The sequence below is a fragment of the Drosophila ananassae genome, chromosome 2R (assembly GCF_017639315.1).
Source record: "Drosophila ananassae strain 14024-0371.13 chromosome 2R, ASM1763931v2, whole genome shotgun sequence".
Taxonomy (NCBI): Eukaryota; Metazoa; Arthropoda; class Insecta; order Diptera; family Drosophilidae; genus Drosophila; species Drosophila ananassae.
This window is the reverse complement of record NC_057928.1, coordinates 23,023,232-23,043,390: the sequence shown is the minus strand read 5'-3', so window position 1 is coordinate 23,043,390 and position 20,159 is coordinate 23,023,232. Positions and strand designations below refer to the sequence as shown.

The window sequence follows — 20,159 nt, the reverse complement described above, 5'->3', positions numbered from 1 at the left end:
ATAGGGTCGGAGATGTCTCCTTCACTTGATCCTCCAATTTGATCAATTTTTTCTTGGGTGTACTGCGGAAACTGAGGGTGAAAGGTCGTATGACAGATCTGGACTATGGTTTATGGGAGCCTCAAGGCTAGGGTCTGCCTATTTATTACGTTATCAGCATTTTGGTGATTTTTCACCCCTTCATGCATTTTATTGTGAAGCATTGTGAAGAAATATTATGATAATATGAAACGTCATTATTTCGCTGAATCCCTGTCCCCTTAGTTGATAGAGAAGCTGAAATTCTGTCTATTCTATTTGTATATTAAAAAAATTAAAATAAACATTACTACAAGTCTCTGGTTTCAATCATACATTTTTACTCGAGTATACCTCAATGATTTAAATCATCTGCCTGGATCGTAGCCTACTTCAACAATCATTTTGTATCAAAGTCAGTCAATTATACCTGACGATTTTTTTGAAGCGATTTGATTCAAACCGAGCTAAACTATACGATACAAATCACATCAACTGATTTAAAGTTGACTTGTACTTGAATCGATTTGAAATGTTGTGACATATGATGTGATTTGATTTGATCTGTTTTTGTTAAAGATGATTTTATCATACTCAATCATACTCGTTGCAGTTCTCTGATGTCTATAAATGTTACTATTTTAGGCATAATTTAAAGTAATTCTTTTAATGAAAAACATTTAATGGCCTGCTTTTCGGCTGTTCAAGAAATTCAAGTTTAACGTGAAGCGAACCAAATGTGAAATGGGTTTAATCATTGCTTCAAAGTTATCTTATTTAATTGACAGAGTTAACAGAGTATTGCGCTTATAGAAATACATTAAAAAAGAATATTACTCTAGGGAAATATTTAAATGTTAGTCCCTTTTCGGGGCTGACAATAACAAATCTCGAATAATGATTAAACAATAAATAATATCAATACATCTGTTACACCCAAAACATCAACAATTAGCAGCTAGTCCCATTCAACTGCACCTCCTTCTAGGCAATGTTATGCACCTTGGCCGACAGACAGTTGTGGACAACAAAGACCACCGGCTTGGGACAGCACTCCATGTCCAGTTCCTGGAAAGAAAATGCAATAAAATGTATAGCTTCAGAGGTAAACTTATTGTTCAAGAAACTTACAATCTCGCCATCTTCGCCAAAGTCGAGGTATAGCATCCTGTTGCCATCATCCGCCGATCCCTTCAGCTTGTCGAAGGCAAACTGCCAGAGCTGCGTCTTGTTGGTGGTCGCTGCCGCCGTTGGAGTTGTTGGCGCGAATCCCCCGCAATCGTACAGAAAGAAGCCACGATTTATGTGCACAACCAATTGACACTGCCGACCCTGGTACAGGCAGCGGAACGAGAACTCCCTCTGGTAGTTGACCGCCTGGTGGGAGCCCTGGACCAGAGCCCTGGCCCAGGAGGCCATATCCCGATGCGTCTCCGAACGCAGCCAGTAGACCAGGACACCACGGGCGGTGCCGCACCGCACACAGAACACCGTTGTCTGCTGGCCCTACAAAGGATACAGTTTTCTTATATTTACGTTTTGCTTAAAGTCAGCTTTAACTTACATTTAGCGAGGAGTTGTTCCCAGCTCCAGCCAGACGTGTCGTGGCCAGAGCGTAGATCTCCAGGGGACGACTCCAGGCCTCCACGGACCAGGGAGCACTCTCGTATATTCGGAACTCTCGTTCCGTCACTGCCACGAAAATCGGCAGCCACTTGTCGCTTTCATCGGAGCTCTCCGAACTAGAACGGCCGCTGGGCTGTAAAAAAAAAGTTAAAAAATTACATTGCTAGTCGTTGTTTTAACCTTTACTTTATTACTTCATAGAGTCTTTTCATTCAAAAAAGCATAGTATATGTCACCCAACGAACGATATTTCTTCGGCAGTACTAATACTATTCTTATGCGGAATACCTTAAGCGATTCGTATTTTGATTCTCCACAAATCTGCATCAAAATCTAACAACTTAATTTTTTAAACATTTTTTGCCACTTTTCAGGAGGGTCCCCTTCAAAAATCGAGAAAAACGTATGGAGCCACTATATGGCCCCCAGCGATGGTCATATCTTCGGCAATACTCATCCGATTCTTAAGCGGAATACCTTAAACGATTCGTATATCGATTCTCCACAAATCTGCATCAAAATCTAACAACTTAATTTTTTAAACATTTTTTGCCACTTTTCAGGAGGGTCCCCTTAAAAAATCGAGAAAAACGCATGGAGCCACTATATGGCCCCCAGCGATGGTCATATCTTCGGCAATACTCATCCGATTCTTAAGCGGAATACCTTAAACGATTCGTATATCGATTCTCCACAAATCTGCATCAAAATCTAACAACTGAATTTTTTTAACATTTTTTGTCATTTTTCCGGGAGGGTCCCCTTAAAAAATCGAGAAAAACGCATGGAGCCACTATATGGCCCCCAGCGATGGTCATATCTTCGGCAATACTCATCCGATTCTTAAGCGGAATACCTTAAACGATTCATATATCGATTCTCCACAAATCTGCATCAAAATCTAACAACTTAGTTTTTTTTTTGATTTTTTGTAAAATTTTCGAGACCCTTTCACAAACTTTGTAGAATGCATGGAATGAATCTTGATCCATTCTTTATTTAAAAATTATTGAATTAATAAATATACTTGGGATTTGGGGTCAACTTACACTTACCAGCTCGCCAGCCACGCCACTGTTGGAAGTGCCACTGCCCCCACTAGCTGCACCGCCGCCAGCGCTACCGGAGCTACCGCCGCCGTTCATCCGCTTGCTCAGCCAGCCAATGTGCTTCAGTTCGCCAATGAGATTGGTCAGCGCTCGATTGGCTTCTGCTAGGGCTCGCTGAGTGCTGTTGCCCATAGCCGAGTGGAGGGCGTTGAACCAGACAAGGGCCTCCGCCGAGTCTGCAGCTCGCAGGATGCAGGAATGCACTCCGTCCGGTGAGTGCAATTCGAAACAGCGGTTTTCTAAAAAATAGAGTAGAAAATTAAAAAATTTAAATTAAATAATATCCAATTAAAATGATATGGCTTGACTTTAAAGGGATATCCAATTATCAGTTATTTATTACTATTTGAAATTGCCAACTTACCCGGATCGATGTATTTGAGATTCCTGGCCAAATGCGTCAGCTGCAGGGGAATGTATCGTGTATCCGCCCGAGGTGTCGTTTTTGGTGCCGGCGGAGAGGTGGGAACGCCCGGTCCCAGGGGACAGAGGAAAGCGCGCTGGAGCTCCCATCCCACTTCGGAGATGATGCTTGCCTTCCGGAAGTAGGGCGTCACTTCGCGGAGGAATTTAACTGCAAAATACACAAACAGAGGAGCCCACCAAAGGGATATAAACATCGATGCAAATCAAACGGTATCACATGAATATGCAGGATGCAGCGATGCTGCAGGACAGGATGTGTGGTGTCATCAGTGCAACACTCTCACATGCATACTCCTAAATATATGTATGTGGCACACACACACAAAATTTAATCAGTCAGAGTTAGAGTCCTCGTCGTTATACCGGATGCGGATACCAGTAGTTCTGTCGTCGTTGCCACAGAAGTCTTGGCAAACGCTGCGGCATAAATTCATTAGAGTTTCCGCTCCATTTTTATTCGATTTGCACACCCAAAGAACCCCGTCTAGCGGCCAACTCTTTGGCACAGTGGGAATTTTTTAGTAAATAATAAATTTAATCATTTTCCAATAGTTATGCTTAGCTTTAAAAACCTTTAGATCATGTATTTTTAGGATGTTTTTGGAAAAAAAACCTCTAGAGCATAATATTTTATTTATGCAACTTTTTGACTCACTCTAATAAGTGCTAGTTATCTTAAATGAAGCAAAAGCATAAAGTTAGTCTATAAATAATATAATTTCCTAACAGTTTAGACAAAAAGTAGTATAATTTCTGTGATATGCCACTTTCCACTGTACAACTTCTATGCAAATGCTGAAGCCGATGCCAGGTGCCTTCCTTTCGCCAAAGGTATGAGGGGGAGCTGCCAGGGACGGGGAGCCAGGTGAGATCTGAGGTTAACCCCATCTCACTCGTAGTCGCATATCTAACTGGCAAGCCTCAGAGCCCCAAACCAAAACCCAGCCATGCCACTTGCCACACTTAGAATTCCGCCCACAAAATTTGCACAATTTCCGTTTGCTGTTGCTGTTGATGTTATTGTTGTTGCTTCTCTTGTTATTATTATTGTTGTTGTTGCTGGTTGTTGTTGCTGGCGACATCGTTTGCCGTTCGAGTGATTTGGAAATTCAATTTTCACACTTAATGCCATCGGCTGACGGTTGGCGGCGGTTTGTTCAACTCAATTCGTGTGTTTAGCACAACTAATTAGAGCAGACGGCCACACGGCGGATGGGCAATGCGATATGCTGAGATTCTGGCCAGTTCCTGCCCATCCACCCACTCACTTGCTAATTGCTTGGCATTTGCGGGCACTAAAGGGTTAGGAGAATGCCGCCATCAGTGCCGCCACTCCAACTTCAACGGGCACTCCACTCTACTGTATTCTATGTACCGCTCGCATCCTCCTCCTTGGAGTTTTGCAAACATTTGCATTTCACAAATATGCAACCGACGACGACGACGACGACGAAAAACAAGCGGCCAAACAAACGGGGCAATAAAAAATTGTTGCATAGCGCCAGGCGCTGGCAAAATCTGATGAAGCCTGCGAGAAGGCTCCTGCGAAGAGGGGCGTGGGCGTGGCTGGCGTAGATTTTGGAGCGGAGTGGACTGCATGGAGAAAGCAAACAGAAACCGAAAAAACGACAAACTAGTAACGAGCGACGAGAAACGCTAAAAGTTTAGATGCCACTACGAAAACAACAATAACAACTGTAATAAGTTGTGCAAATTTTTGCATTTAAGTGTAAATAAAGTTGCTCCATGTGTGTTTGTTTGTGAGCTAAAAAACAATTCTGGACAAAATAAACAAGTTATGGAAAAGTTGGCAAAAAACTACCACAGGCCACAATTGTTAGCTGCTGTATGCTGTAGTATGAATATTTTGCGCTTACATTTCTCAAATAAATATGGCATTACAGGGCATTCGTCTGAAGATTAAACTGAAGGATTTGCTTAGTCCTTACAGCATGTGGGTTAAGTAAATGGAGCTGAACAGCTCTAGAGCTTTAAGGCTCTGCAAAATTTGTTTTCCACATTTACGAGAATAAAACTTGTATGGCTCTGAAAGTGTTTGCTTCATAATTTATGGCTTATGTGGTCAGCAGTTTTGTTTGGTTTTTAAATTAAAATTTACAAATTAAATACCTAATAATCCTCTGAAATATTGGTTTATAGCAGCAAATAAATAATAATACTACAATTTAGGTTTTTAATATAAAAATTTATATAAAAATGTAAGCTAAAAGAGTGTTTCATTAAATCTAAATTCCCGGCTTCCCTTTAAAGATCATCTTTACGATAATATTATTACACAGAACGCATTTATTCTGGCTCCTACCAACCCACTTTTGGCTTTTCCCACATTACCCCACTTAATTCACAGCCAAACCGAATAAAAAAAAACTTTTTTACACCTTTGTCGACAAAAGGAAATCCTGAAAATCCCCCAAAGCGCTTTCGGCCAGGCCAGGAGCATAAATCAAGGAGGCTGGCTGTAAAAAGGGGGCGTGGCCAGTCGGAATATGATATCAACAGCAGGCGGCATTCGGAATTCGGCAAATCGTGCGTTAAAACAAACTTTGCGCAAAACTTTTGCGAGTAAAATCTCACGCGCTCCTGGGGAGGAAGTGGGCCGCTCCTGCGGCAGGTCGGTTAAGTAGGAGCCACTTGGGTGGTGCTATTGGGTTGGCTATGCCAGTGGGTGGGTCAGTGGGTGGCTCTGCAAATGTGTGCCAAGCTGTAAAAACCATTGCTAATGGACTTCTGGGCGGTGAGCAAAGCCAACTGTCGTCGCCTTCATCGCCATCTCCGGAATCTGTCGCTGACATTTGGCAGTCGGAGTTGGAATCCAGTTGCAGGACTCCCCTTTTGCACAGCACCACCACCACCCTCTCCCTTGTGCCATTAGAAAATCTCATCCCCTTGGCTTATTTAAATTACAATGAGACGGCTGCCCGGGTGCAAATACTTTGGGCCAAAAGTTGTGCCAGCGCACAGCGCGGCCAGCGGAGCTTGGCAAACAACTTAGCCAACTTGTAAATTGAAGTTCGAATCAAGAGCTCAGTGAAGAAAGTATAAAAGCGGCAGAGGCCAGGCGGCTAGGAGGCCACGCAGCCAGCAGGCCTGTCCTGGGAAGGAGGCTAGGATAGTCACAGTCCTGAGCTGTTAAGCATGTCGTCGCCCATTCATGGCTAAAGGCTTTTGAAATTGTGATTACATTTGCGCCACTTTGCGTGCTTATAGATCTGGGCCACTTTAATTTAATGAACACACCGTTGAAAATTATGAAAACGACCGCAAACCGAAAAGCCGAAAATCACTCCACCACAATAAAACGAGCAGCAATGAAGGCAAATTTTGTTTTGGCCAACTTGAGCAGTTGGGTAAATTGGCTAATGGATGCAGTTTGAATAGAAAGATGAATTGATACAGATGGGTTTTAGATTAAAGATTTAAAGAGTTTCTTAGAAATTGAAACTCTCTATCAAGTCTTAAAGAAAAAAATGGAACATCAACCCAGATTTCCAGGCTTTTATACTTTAATGAAATTAAAAATAAACAAGAAAACCCAGTAACCATAAGCTACTGGAAGGGTAGAGACCCTTCGAGGTTTTATTAAAATGCCATCAAAATAGTTTACCCGCTATAATTGGCTCCCAATAATATATTTTGGCCCAGAAAAGGCGGCGAAATGGATCAGCACGAGCCCGTGGCACCGAGACATGGACATGTGCGGGGCCGAAAATTAAATGCGAGTCAGAGCCTCAGAGATTTCGAGGCTCTCGGAAATGCGAGGCACGTTGTCATCGATGACGTGAGTCTTGGAGGGCTAAGCCCGAGATGGAACTTGGAGTTTGTCGGGAGAAGACGGCGATGGAGACGGCGGAGCCGGGCTGGGTTGTTGATATTAAAGCGACATTAACATTGAGCTTGATGGCTGCTTTGATGGGCCACGATACGCTTTTAAATGCGCAAATATTGTCAGTTGTCCCATCCACATTCCCATTCCGAGTCCGATTCAGACTCGGATACTGATTTGCAATGACTGACAAGAGCCTGGGATCGAGTGAGTTATCATAACCCAATGGCGAAGGCGACCTTGCGACCGTTACTGAATTCTGATGGAGAATCGGCCTGGCGATATACGGTATATATGTATATATTTTTTATTTTTCGCATATATAGTGCAGCACCCACAGCAGCCGGCAACACAAACCGTTAGCACTCGTCCAGCACTCAACATGCAGAGGCAATCCGTCATGATCCTGGCCCTAGGCCTTTTGGCCATCTTTGCCACCGTTTCGGCCATGCCGCAGCGACGTGCAAAAAGCCAACGCCAAGTGGAGTACTCCTCGACCCCCTATCCAGCTGCCGGTTTCCGGCCAAGAATTCCATTTAATCTGCCCGGCGAAGTTCAACCCAAATTGGAGACAGAACCACTGAGCACCACCACCACCACCTCAACCACTCCCAGTGCCGTAGAGGCCATCGAGAACACGGAACCCTTGAGCACCACCGAGCAGCAGGAAGCGGAAACGGAAGCGGAAACAGAGACCGAGACCGAGACGGATTTGGAGGTTGCCCTTCGCACGCCCGCCAACACCTATGGAGCCCCCGAGCAAGAGCCCCTGGAGCCGGATACCGTGGAGGTTGTAGCCCAGGCCCCCGCCCGTGACTTTCAGCCACCCACCCTCGAGGCCGTCGAGGACTTCGCCGCCGATGGTGCTGTTGCTGCTGCCGGTGAGCAGCCTGTTGCTGATGTCCCTGCCCTGGGCCAGGCGGAAACAGAGTTTGAGTCTGAGCCAGAACCGGAGCTAGTCCCCCAACCCGAGGCGGAGGTTAAGGCTGTGACCCCAGCGGGAACCTATGGACCACCAGCTGCCACTTACGGCGTGCCCGAACTCAGTGAGCCGGAGAACGAGTTGGATCTGGAGGAGTCGCAGGTAGAACTGGTAGAAGAGTCCCTGACGAACGAGCTGGCCAGTGGACGCCTCATCCTGCTGCCTTTGGGCGCCAGGGGAGCACAGTTCGGTCGCCTTATTCTGGCCGTGGAGCAGCCACGTCGGCCCATGAGGAGCGAGCGCCTCAGAAGGATCTAAGGATTCTTGGGATTTGTGCAACGAATTTAAAAGACAAATATACGTAACTTTTAAACTGACGAATTAAAATTTTTTCTCTCTTACTTGATAACATGGGAGCTTACTTTTTTTCACTCTACTGGGAAGGGGATATCCAGGATACTTCAGGATACATGGCCTTTTCAGATTTTTGGCCAATACTTTAATACCTTGCATAAACGTAGTAATTGAAGCGTTTGTTTTGCAGGAGCAGCTGGTGCACAGGAAATGTGTGTGCCAAGGAAATGGAATTGGCTGTGTCGGAGAGTATGGCCCGTGCTCCTCTTCACTCCTTTCGTCCCTGATCGACAATGCCCCTCCTTATATCCTTTGCGCCCTGTAGAGCCCATCGATTCGCAGAGGAAGTTGTTTCAGCAAAATTGTCGTGCACGGTTCATTGCATTGTTTATGCCAAATGGTTTGTCCTGTGATTGGGTCACGCCCACCCGATGCACATGTGTGTGTGTTACCTATTGTCTGTTCTGCGTGTGCGTGTGTGTGTGTGTGTGGGTGAGAGCAAGGACATCCCACCCATACATCGCCTAATTGATGCTTACTATTGTTTATTGTGTTTTGCGAGCAGCCGAGCAGGCGAGCCAAGAAGCAAAACAAAACTGAACAAAAACGGAATGGAGATGAACAGGAAATGATGCGCCAACTTTTCGAAAGGACTTTTGATTAGTCATTGTCCTGGCTGTGTGTCTGTGATTATAATTAAGATGATAATTTCGAAGTGCTTGCATGATTAGGCATTCGGTATGTTATGGGCCCCTTAGAGTCAGTCCATGAAACTTAATTATTTTTGAACCAAAGAGAACCAAAACTTTCTCTTACATTTTTGATTTATATTTTGCATTTTATCGAGAAACTGCAAAATCATTATTTATTGAAAACCAGGCTTCTATTTACCATTGATTTATCAATAAAGGAGAGAAACAAATTTTTATCAAAATAAATAAATGATTGGAGGAAAACTTGGAGCTTGGCAAAAATTTCAATTAAGGCTACTCACTCACTTTCTTAAATGACTTTCCAGTTTGCAATGGAAGACTGCAGGGAAGACTTGATAATTATTTTGCCTTTGTATCTATAGCCGACCGTTTTCATCACCTATAACCCTTGGCTTATTTATGTCTTTCAGCTTCTGCCTGTCAGCCACTCAGACAGTTGGGTATGCAATGCGTATCCCCAGCATCTCTCTCCAGCAACTCCCAGCTCCGGACTCCGGACTCCGGACTCTGAACTCCCATCTCCACTTTCCACCTCCCACTTGCCACCACCCACAACCAGAGACTATGTATTTTTGGGCCATTTGATCAAATGGAAAGAAAACTTTTCTCATTACTCATTGCCAAGCTGGGGCAAACAAACCAGGCAACGAACCAGCAACCAGCCAGCCAACCAACCAACCAACCAGCCAACAAACCAGCGCAACTAACGGCAGTCAACAGCTAACAGTCAACATTGCTTGGCGGATATCTGAGGGGGGTATAGCTGGCACGGGGGGACAACTAGGAGGCATCTATATGTAGAGTGCGGGGCAAGTTGACTGCTGCTGCTGCTGCTGGTGGGGATTTATAACAGAACACAGCTGCAACAGTGGCAATAGTGGCATCAGCGGCACTGCCACTGCCACTGCCACTGGCAGTCGCATGTTTTGCTGAGTAATCCCACGTATGTATTTGCACTAAAACCCTCTGTTCCGCCTTTCCAGTTCGCTACTCCACCATGGGATGGATGGCACAGCGACAGTGCAAAAAATAAAAATAATATAGGATTGCTACTGTCAGTCAATTAATCACGGATGAACAAGTTTGTAAAAGATTATCTCCGCATTTATGCTCCCGGTTGGGTGGGAATCAAAGATACAATTTATCACAAAAACAAGTAGCGGATAAAAAACGTTAAAAATGTATGCTTTCTAAAGGGAGATTTTAGATTTAAGATGCACTTATATTTTGTTGAACTTGCAACAACCAATTACAACTTTGTTCAGATCACTTTATTATTTTGAAAACTAGGATCTAGGATTTATGGAGAATATTTGGAACTACAATCAGGGGATATATATCAACTATATATTTTTTAATACCCCTTTCGATAACTCCACCCACTGTGCCCAAAAACTCGCGATGTTGCACATAGTACTTGTTAGTTTGACTCGCGTTTTTTAAGCTCTTCCCTTTGGCAGCAGGCACCACACACACCACTCCTCAGAGCCCACTCCGCACTCTCGCCGTGTGTGCAAAATGCTTTAGGCAAATAACAATTTGACATTCTGGCCAAGGGGTAACAAATGTATCAAAATGTACGAGTACCCACCTTCCAAATCCACCACACGACCAGACCGCTTGAGGGCGCGCACCGCCTCGTCGTGGGTGGCGTCACGCAGCTCCTCGCCGTTCACCGTCAGGATGGCGTCGCCCACATACAATCCTTTTGCCTGATCGGCGGCCATCCCACGGAATATCTTCGAAATCAGGATCGGCATGCGGTTCTCGCGACCGCCCTTGATCGAGATGCCCAAGCCGTTGTTGTCCGACTTGATGATGCGCACATGCCGCTTCTGGTTGGCCACATGGTCAGGTACGTCGCACATATCCATGCCGCCCCCGTCGCCGGCATTATTGTTGTTGTTCAGGCAGAGGTCGCCGTTGTCGTTGCCCACCGTCGATCCGTCCAGTTCGGTGTCGGGCACACCGCTCATGCCCTGCAGGGAGGCGGAGTTGGGCAGACCACCATTCTGGCCGGTGGCACCAGACCCACCGCCGCCGGCATTGCCACCACCTCCTCCACCACTGTGATTGCTCCTGAAAAATATTAAAAAATGTTTATTACATTATATATAAAAATACCTCTTAATTAACTTTATACAAAAGTTTGCGTATACGTGATATTAAGTATACGCAGCTTAGACTGATTTCTTTTGGTGGGATTTTGTTACATTTTGTTTAAAAAAGGTCCACAGTCTAATTTGTGCTAAATTTCTTAAATCAAAAAGAACAAAGTTATACATATTAAATAGTTTTTTAGGCAAAAATAAAAATATTAAGTATACGAATATACCAATATACCAATATTTGTTCTTTTTCAATTTTAATTAAAAATTCAAAACTCACCCCAAAGTTCCATTTAAAGTAGTCGATTGTCCATCGTTGCTTTGCTGAGACGCCTCACAGGACTCATCCAGGCTGACTGCCAGAAAGTCCGTTTCGAGGGTTACCAGGACGCGGTACCAGGCACCGCGCACCCGCGTCTCCATATTGCCGCACCGCATCCCCGAGGGCGAGGGGGAGTGCTGCTGCGGAATGGGCTGCTGGGCCGCCGGCGGGGTCCGCCCCAGGCTCGAAGATTCCACCATGACTCCGCTCTGGCTTTGGTTGCAGGCTGAGGTGTGGAGGCTCTACATGGCAACCGCCAATACAGGCTGTGAGTAGAAAATTAACAAATATTAGAATTCAATATTGTGCAATAGTTCTGCTTCCCAATTAATAACAAAAACCGACACATAAATTTCACTTATAAATTCATGAACATTAATAAAATCTAACCCAATTTATAATTCTAGCAGACATTTGTAAAACATTTAGCAACATGACAGCTCAACGGATGTTAAGTCATGTAGAACTAATTGTTTTAGATACGAACGGTAATTAAACTTTTTGCAGTTCATTTGCATAAATTGGACAGCGGCTGTGTAAACGTTTTGCCGTATCCTTTTAAGCCATTAAGATAACATCACATATCGTTTGCGAACGATTCGAAATTCCGGCGAGAAACGATACCCAATTGAGTCTATTTAGACATGCAGTTGGCACAAGTTGGAGGGAATTGTTGGCAATAAGCGGATATCAAATTAAATGTCCGGCATGCGGATGACAACTGAGCAAAAACATAGATAGACACACCAGCACACACACCAGAACACACAGAGTCACAGACACACAAATATGGAGAACGGAAGCGAGAACATTTGTCATTGTTTTGCCAGTCCAGGATTTATTGCATTCTCTAGGACAGGACGCGGGAGGGGACGCGAGAATGTGGCAACACCACTGGAGGGAATGGAAATGTGGAATGCAAAAAGCCGTGGCATTTGGGGCACACATCCTCCCATATCCGGCCACATCCTTCCACACACACATACACACATACACAAACATAGCCTTTCGGCATCCTTGGCAGAGCAACAGTTCTCCGCTTGGAGCTGTGCAATTACGCATCTTGTCGCCGCCGCGGGACTTTTTTCTATGATTTTCTATTTGACAAGTTGCCACTCTCCTAAGAGGAGCACAAGTCCTGTCAGAGTTTGCTCCAAATGGCCTGGTGTCTGGTCTGGGGGAGGGAGGCCACAAGGACGCTGTCCCCCACAGCACCGACCTCCTCCCCCTTCCACCAGTTGCAGTTTAGAGCGAACATCGAATTCGATTTTGTGCTCACGCTCTCAGCCGGAAAAGGACTGCTCCAGTCAGACACATCCTGTTTCTGGGATTGTGATTGCGCCAGTGTGAGTGCCATTTGTATGTACATTTCCGCTACGATTCAGCAGGAAGTAATTTTGCCTCTGCTTCTGCTTTTGCTCCTGGTCCTGGTCCTGGTCCTGATTCTGCTCCTGATTCTGATTCAGATTCTGCTTCAGCTGCAGTCTCTGCCAGCGCCGATGTCAACGTCAGCAAGTCTGTTTACTCTGCAATTTATTGTGCAACATTTGTAATTATTATTGCAATGCCGCAGCTCAAGGCACCCTCCAAAGACTTGGCACAAAATTTATATAAAACTTTTCCAAGTGTGTGGCTGGCTGCTTGAGACGAGCGACCAGGGTAGCAAGACGAACGACGAAGGACCAAGGACGAAGACGGTGGCAAATGTTGTCATCAACACGCTCATAATTGTAAGTAAACACAACCAAACAAACCCGAAACACAAACACACACACACTCGGTAAGAAAGGGTGACAAACGAGGGCCGCCTGGTGAGTCTGCGAAAGTTTGAGAAATACATTAAGGAAATGGGTTCAAAGAATGGATTCCTTTTGGACCTTCGGAGCGAGAGAATGGTCTGACACATTTTATTTTTCAGACACAAATGCATTGCTTTAACTTAGTTGAGGTTTTTTGAGAAAAATAACTACAGATTAAAGAGCCTAAAAACTTAAAAAAAACCGTCACTTTTCTGTTAATAAACAAAATAAATCCCATAAATAAACCCCGAATTATTCTGCTACTTTTGTTGCTCTGATTTCGCATTGCATAAATTACCAGAAATCTTGCCATTGTTCTGCAATTTCTATTGCGAAAAGGATAAATCAAATAAATGCAGTAGGAAGTTCCAATTGTATACTCTATTGCGCTCAACCTATTTGCATGAACCGAAAATCTATAAAAACCCAAGCCCAAATAAATGTTTGATAAACTGCAAATAGAGACCCTTCTCCAATCGAATCACCAAAATCTACTTTATGTCGGCAATCAAAAAACGAGAAAACTGCTTCCAAATGAATGCAAAATATTAGGAACCGCCCGTTGTCTCTGGCCAAAAAAGATTGAAACTATTTGTACGGATGTGTGTCACGCCCCCTTGTCAGCCTCCGTCCTCAGGCCTGGCAATATTCTACGGGGCCTAATAAGCGCCGGACGTCGGACGGAGCTTGTCGCCGCTTTTTCATGCTGCGCTTTGGCTAATTTAATGCCGGGCGGTCATAAATTATGCGCCCGAAAGTAGGCAGCGCAAAAATCAGACAAAAAATGGCACACAAATGCTGGGAAGTGGCAGCAGCTGCTGCAACACACACACACTGCCACATGGAAGTTGCATTCAACTCGGACAAAAATTTTTTCGCGCTTTTGTGTAATAACTTTTTTTGGCGCCGCTTTAAGGTTCGCTTGGGTTTTTTGTCGATTTTTTTTTTGAGTTCGCTTTGTTTTTTTGAGGCAATTTTTTTAATGCAAACTCTGGCATAAAGTGGGCTTTTCGGGTGGCAGGATTCCCTTTGTATCGATGTGTGTATAAAGCGGTGGAGTGTGAGGACCCAATGCGAAATCGCTATAAATACGTAAAGCGTTTTGCCTCAGAGTCTTCGGCTTTACACTCGCCCGGTCCCATTGCTTTTCTCTTTTCCTATGTGAGCGGAAATATATTACCCTGCGTATATGTATCTGTGTGCGCGCGAGTGTGAGTGAGTGTTCCTGCGGAATTGCGTAAGTGTGGGTTTTGTGGCGGCGCCATCAAAAAGTCATAAAATCATAATTTGTAAACGAGAATTTATTTCGAAAAATATTTATGGCTGGGTCTTGCTTCTTTTTTTTTCCCCAGCTTCCTCCACAAGAGCTACCATGGAATTTTTGCTATTTGCTTCGCAATGCTTGTGTATGGATGTGTGTATCTGTGTGAGTGTGCGTGCGTATCTGGGAGTGTGCGAATGTTACTTCATTAGAGCGAGTGTGTGGCAACAACTGGCGCATATATTGTTTTCCCCTCAGCAACATTAATTTAATCTGTAAGCCTTTTTCCGCCCGGGACCTGCGTTTAATGCGCTCTATCTGGACCGGGGCACACCTTCTGCATTTTTATGTAAATGTATGCAAAAATTCTGTGACAGTTGATGGCGGAAAAGTCTCGCTCATATACATTTAATGGAATCTTGATCGTTATCGGAAAATTGACAGCGATATATGGCGGGGCGGTGCGGTGCGGTGGGGCGAAGTGGGTGTGTGGAACGTGAAGGCCAGGTAAAAAATGTTTGCTTAAATTGTGGCAAGGTAATCGAACGATTTTTCATTGCATACTTTGGGGCTTTCGGGGCAAATAAGCAAACGTTTACTGAAAAAGGTCAAAGGATATGGCTGTGTTTTTTCAAGCAGAGAGAGGGGAGAAAAAACACAATTGATAAAATTAAAAAGTAGCATTGGATTATTTTATAAAAATCATGATTTTTTGTCGTGACTCGTTAACTTTATTTCAGCCAATTCATCGTCCTAAGTAACGTTCCATTTTTCTGCCATTTTGGTTTCTTTTTTCTCATTTGGCCTCACATCCGGCTAAGCCTCGATTAAGGTATAGTACCCCACCGGGGAACACATGTCTTGACGCTTGGCCTTGACACCGCCTTAAGACCTGCGACCCCAACCACCTCCCACCTCTCACAGCCCATGGCCCATGGCCCCAACCTCCCACTGCCCGCTGATGGCATCGAAGCCTCTTAATCATTCTCAATGCCGCCGCCACCGTCGCCACACGTTGGAGCTGGCATTAAGGCCTCTCAGCCCGCTCAACTGGTGGAAATCGATATATTCCGGAATATCTACATATAAATTGCGCACTAATGATCTTTAAATACACATAATATGCCAAGCATGCCACACACAAAGAACAGCAGCCACTCGAACTCTGGATGGGGATGCTGTTGTGGCAGGCCTGGAGATTAGAGGGAAGTGGCACACAATGTGGCACAGTTGGTCTGGGAAAAGCTTTAGTCATTTAGTTAACCGAGTCTTTGCTCTGCCGATGATGGTATTTTTGTAATACGAGAACTTTGAAGAAAGTCAAATTACCTAATGAGGTTATTGGTGGGATTGGTACTCAGTGGATGGAGGGTAAATTATTATATTTCAGTTACTTAGAGACACTCCGACTAAACTACTATACTACACTCACTGTACCTCTCATTAACTAGTATTTTTAGAATATCTGTTCCAATCTTAAACCTTTCATTCACAACTTTTTCATGGTAGTGACCTCTTTTCTTTTTTTAGTTGAATACCGCCACTTATTTATATCCGTAAAGTTCACAAATATTTTTAGTCATTTACTATCGCTTATTGGGATGCTAATGTAAATCCGGCTTTCACAGTTGGCTTGGCTTTTTGCCGTCGCCCAGCCAATCCATGTGTGCAAAAAGCAACAGCGAGTGTGTGGGATTCGGATAGATATTTCATCTATCTGTTTGCCACAAAGCCGCCACAGCCACCGATAAAAGCCAAAACAAACCTCTGAGATTTGCTTATTAACACACACACACACACTCCCCACACACCCTACTCATCCTTCCCGTGTCACAACATTGCCTGACTGGCTCTGTCTGACAAATTATTCAGCATTGATTAATTATGAAAATGCGTTTATATTGATTGTCGTGTGAGTGTGTTAGGAGGGGGTCTGTGTCTGTGTCTGTCTGTGAGGTGTGTGTTTGGGTGTTTGGGTGTACGCATGTGCTGATGTATTCCTGTTTGTGCAACGGAGTGTGGTATGGTCACAGTTGCCCACCAATTTCAATCCCATGACCACTTGCGTGTTCTCTTATGTTTATTAGTTGATATTCTGCGGTGACCAGGCCAAAATATTTGACTCATACGGGGGGTCCTGTTTCACATATTTAAGGAGGTGTTTGAAAAGGACTTATTAGCAAGAAAATGTGGGTGAAAATGGCATCTCAAAGGTTAACTAAAGGGTTATCAGGTTTAGTTTTGATTTTAAACCACAATTTTAAATAGTTTAAGAATATAAATCAAAGATTATAGACAATATTCGCTTGAGAGAATCAGCATTATAATTAAATAAAATATGCAAATTTATCTAACGACTAACCATCATCTTTTTTTCAAATCTCAGTCAATCAATCTTAAAAGTCGTCATTAAAATGGAATCAAGATTCCCGACCAAACCCAATTATGTTTCAGGGCCCGGAGACAATGGACAGCCAGTGGATGGAAATGGAAAGACATCGAGCAGTGCAGACCTGTAGACCGACCTGGGATTATTATGGATTGCCGGCGGCAAACACTCGACGCCCTCGATGCAAGCATGTAAATGAGACGTTCCATCGGATTGAGGTGGTGCTCGAGGTGTAAGCCGGAGTGAAAATGGGGTGAAGAGTCAGATGCCTTCTCTGAAGTGCCTGTAATCACCGAAGGTGGCTAACAGCAGGTGGCCGGAGACAAAAGTCAGGATGGTTGGCGGAAGTACGGGAGGGAGGCTTACGTAGCTTTTCTTTACTTATTAATTGCCTGTGTCTTGGCATAATTTCCACTCATTTGTCTGTTGAATGCAAGTGGCTGGGTCATTGTTCCTGAGTCAGGAATCTCCTCACGTACGAGAAGAAATGGCAGTGGAGTGATTCAGTACTCGTACCCCTACTTATTCACAGACTTCACTGGAAGAAACCCCATTAAGGGAACTAGCACTCATGCCACATACATGTTAAGAAGACTTTAAGATATTTTCTCTCAGTGCTCTTTAGCATGAAATGCAAAATGTGATGATGCAGCTTCATTAAGTGCAATTTAAGTGCGATATTTTCTCGACGTTGCCGTTGCTGCTGTCGTTGCCTCTCAGTTCTCGGTGAGGTGTTGAAAGGCGCGATGAATGACAAAAGGTAGGACGATGGGACACAAATGCAACTAGAGCCGATCCAAGGAGGTGGCGGTAAGCAGCTGCCCAGGAGACCGTAACGAAGTCGCAGCAGGACGAGGTGGAAATGCTCTAATGCAAGTAATTGCACGTCGCTCTGATTAAGTTAGCGCAATTTGGTATCCTTCTCCCGGCGAGCTGGCGAAAAATGTTAAGCCAAAAAGCGGATTACGCTTTTCCTCAAACGTAATTTATTCGCTGAATATAAAAGTGATCTTCTAAGGGAGTGAAACTTAGCTTCCCATCTGCTAAAAGGATAGGGAAGATGGGGATTTTAATTATAGCACTTTTAATAAATACTCTGTGAATTAACAAAGCTTGTTTAAAGATAAGACTCTGAATGGTTTTATGGCTTTACGTGCTCCGAAAATGGCATTCCCGGGGTTCTAATCATAAACGTGTTTGAAAGATGCATTCCTTACATAACGAGGTTATGTGGTTTTTAAGGCTTCATTTTGTGGCTTTATTGTTATGGCTGGTTTAACATTTTAGCGCTGTAGCTTGGGTTTTAGTTGAGGTCCTAAGCCCTCCATTAAAACTTACGTATATTTGGAATTTAATTTGATGCATAAGACCAAATCCGAGCCATTGATTCGGTTTCGGTTGCCACCCCCGCTAGTGGCACGGTACCTTGGTAATATTTTAAGCCGCACTCAAGATGATGAAAATTGGGCTTCGCGGCAGACACTCCCCTAACCCCCACCATAATAATAATCCCCTCGCCGACCCAGTCTCTAAAACCCACCCACGCTTCCCTTTTCGAAAGGGAAAGGCAGCGAGAAAATAAAGAAAATGGGAAATATGAGAGTGCGAGCACGAGCGCGAGTAGTTTATCTGTCAACACATATCGGAAAATGCATGTCAATTACTGCTTAAATGCTTTGAACAAAAAGCCGGCAAAAGGGCAAGGTGGCCGAAAGGGGGAGGCTAGGAAGGTGGTTTTCGGTCGCCCCGGGGGACGGCGGGCGGGCTGCCCCCGATGATGATGACTGCGATAATGATGATGTTGATGAATGCCGATAGTAAACGGAATTAACTTTCACGCAGAATAACGGCAAGCGGCTGCAGCGGCGACTTGAATGAAAGAAAAAGCTTACGCCGTCGCAGAGAAAGAGCTTTTGCGGCAAAGCGCGCGTAGTAAATGTGCGGGTGGTTGAACGGGGGCTGTGGGGGCGTCTGCATGGGTATATGACGTGTCTGTGTGTGTGTTGGTAGTGGGTGGGTGTATGAGCGTCGTTGACAATAACCAGAGCCACGACCGGCACACAAAAGCTACAAAAACCAATAAAAAATATAAGAATTAAATAAAAGCCAAGCCCAAATCAAAGCGTAACGAAACTTGTTACCACCTACCGTCCGATCGTATCGCAATTGCAACTTCAAATGGCTGGCAGGAAAGCAATTAATGCACAGAAACTCCAGCTGGCGCATGCGCACACACCAACACACACAAAGAGACACTCACACACACACACTCGTCCGTGCGGATGTCCGTGTAAGTGTACTAAGGATTTTTTGCTTTCAATTTATTTTGATTTTATTACACTACTGGGCAGTGCTCGTTTCTCATTTAATTTTTACTCCTAAGTCCGGATAACTTAGTCGATTGATATGCAAATATTTACGCGTTTGGCAGTTGGAATTAATTAATCACTTAGCGGTTTGCGGCCAATTAGCTTTTGGTTTTTGTCTGGCGCTTTTCATTATTATTGTTTGTGCGGCGGCGGCGGTGCGGCGACGGTGGCCATAGTCTGGGAAAATCGCGCATCCGACCCGTAACCGTTACCGTTAGAAAGTGTTGCGTTGTGTTCCATACAATTTGTTTTCAACTGAGTTTTATACCATCGAGCCAGGTTCGCTGGGGTTCGAGTTCGCTGCTCCATCCACCTTACCCGATTCGTACATGCGCGTTGCATGCAGCATTACCAGCTGAAGTATGCCTTCCACCAGCTGATGGCGTTAACAGCACTGGACAGCAATGGCGGAAATGGCGCCATGATAAGTTGACGGTTATAGAAAACTAAGCCATTTCAAATATTACTTACTAATACTCAAAACAATATACATATATATATATTTTTTACATTTTTAGTTTATTTAACCACAGGTTATATCAAGCTTTATTTTTTGTTAACACTATAAGCCGTGATTTTTTTATTCTAAACTGTGACTAGGTAATAGCGTTGCCATATCAGCAAACAATAAAAGCCAGGTTTATAAACATGCTACCAGATCAAGCGATTAAAAACGAATCAGACATGGCTTAAACAGAGCGCCTAATTTAATAAACAATATTCTTTGTTGAAATTTTGGGGAAAATTTTACTTTGTTGAAATAAATTATTCTCTAAAATGACCACTTCATTTACTTAGAAACTTAAGGCCAAAAATCGCAATGAACCTTCAAATATATTGTTATAACAATAATAACATATTATTACAATAAAAGTTAATGTTAAAATTTCATAACTTGT

The 20,159-nt window shown here is 44.0% G+C and overlaps 2 protein-coding genes across 3 annotated transcripts; one reads left to right on the top strand and one right to left on the bottom strand.

The window, feature by feature from the left end:
- Window positions 1–634: 634 nt before the first annotated feature.
- LOC6507266 (beta-1-syntrophin) lies at window positions 635–19,526 on the bottom strand. Of its 2 annotated transcripts, none has more exons than XM_014909635.3 (8): window positions 19,040–19,526; window positions 11,401–11,708; window positions 10,604–11,091; window positions 3,118–3,327; window positions 2,694–2,992; window positions 1,583–1,777; window positions 1,150–1,524; window positions 635–1,086 (listed from the first exon to the last, which is right to left on the bottom strand). In XM_014909635.3, exons 2-8 carry the CDS (start codon window positions 11,640–11,642, stop codon window positions 1,003–1,005), a joined length of 1,893 nt encoding a protein of 630 aa, XP_014765121.1. In that variant the 5' UTR covers window positions 11,643–11,708; window positions 19,040–19,526; the 3' UTR covers window positions 635–1,002. The 2 variants fall into 2 exon arrangements, with proteins under 2 accessions (XP_014765121.1, XP_001956358.1); XM_001956322.4 differs by having other exon boundaries at window positions 2,700–2,992.
- LOC6507794 (zinc finger protein jing homolog) lies at window positions 7,338–8,322 on the top strand. Its single transcript, XM_001956323.3, has one exon. It carries the CDS (start codon window positions 7,406–7,408, stop codon window positions 8,261–8,263), a length of 858 nt encoding a protein of 285 aa, XP_001956359.1. The 5' UTR covers window positions 7,338–7,405; the 3' UTR covers window positions 8,264–8,322.
- Window positions 19,527–20,159: the final 633 nt, after the last annotated feature.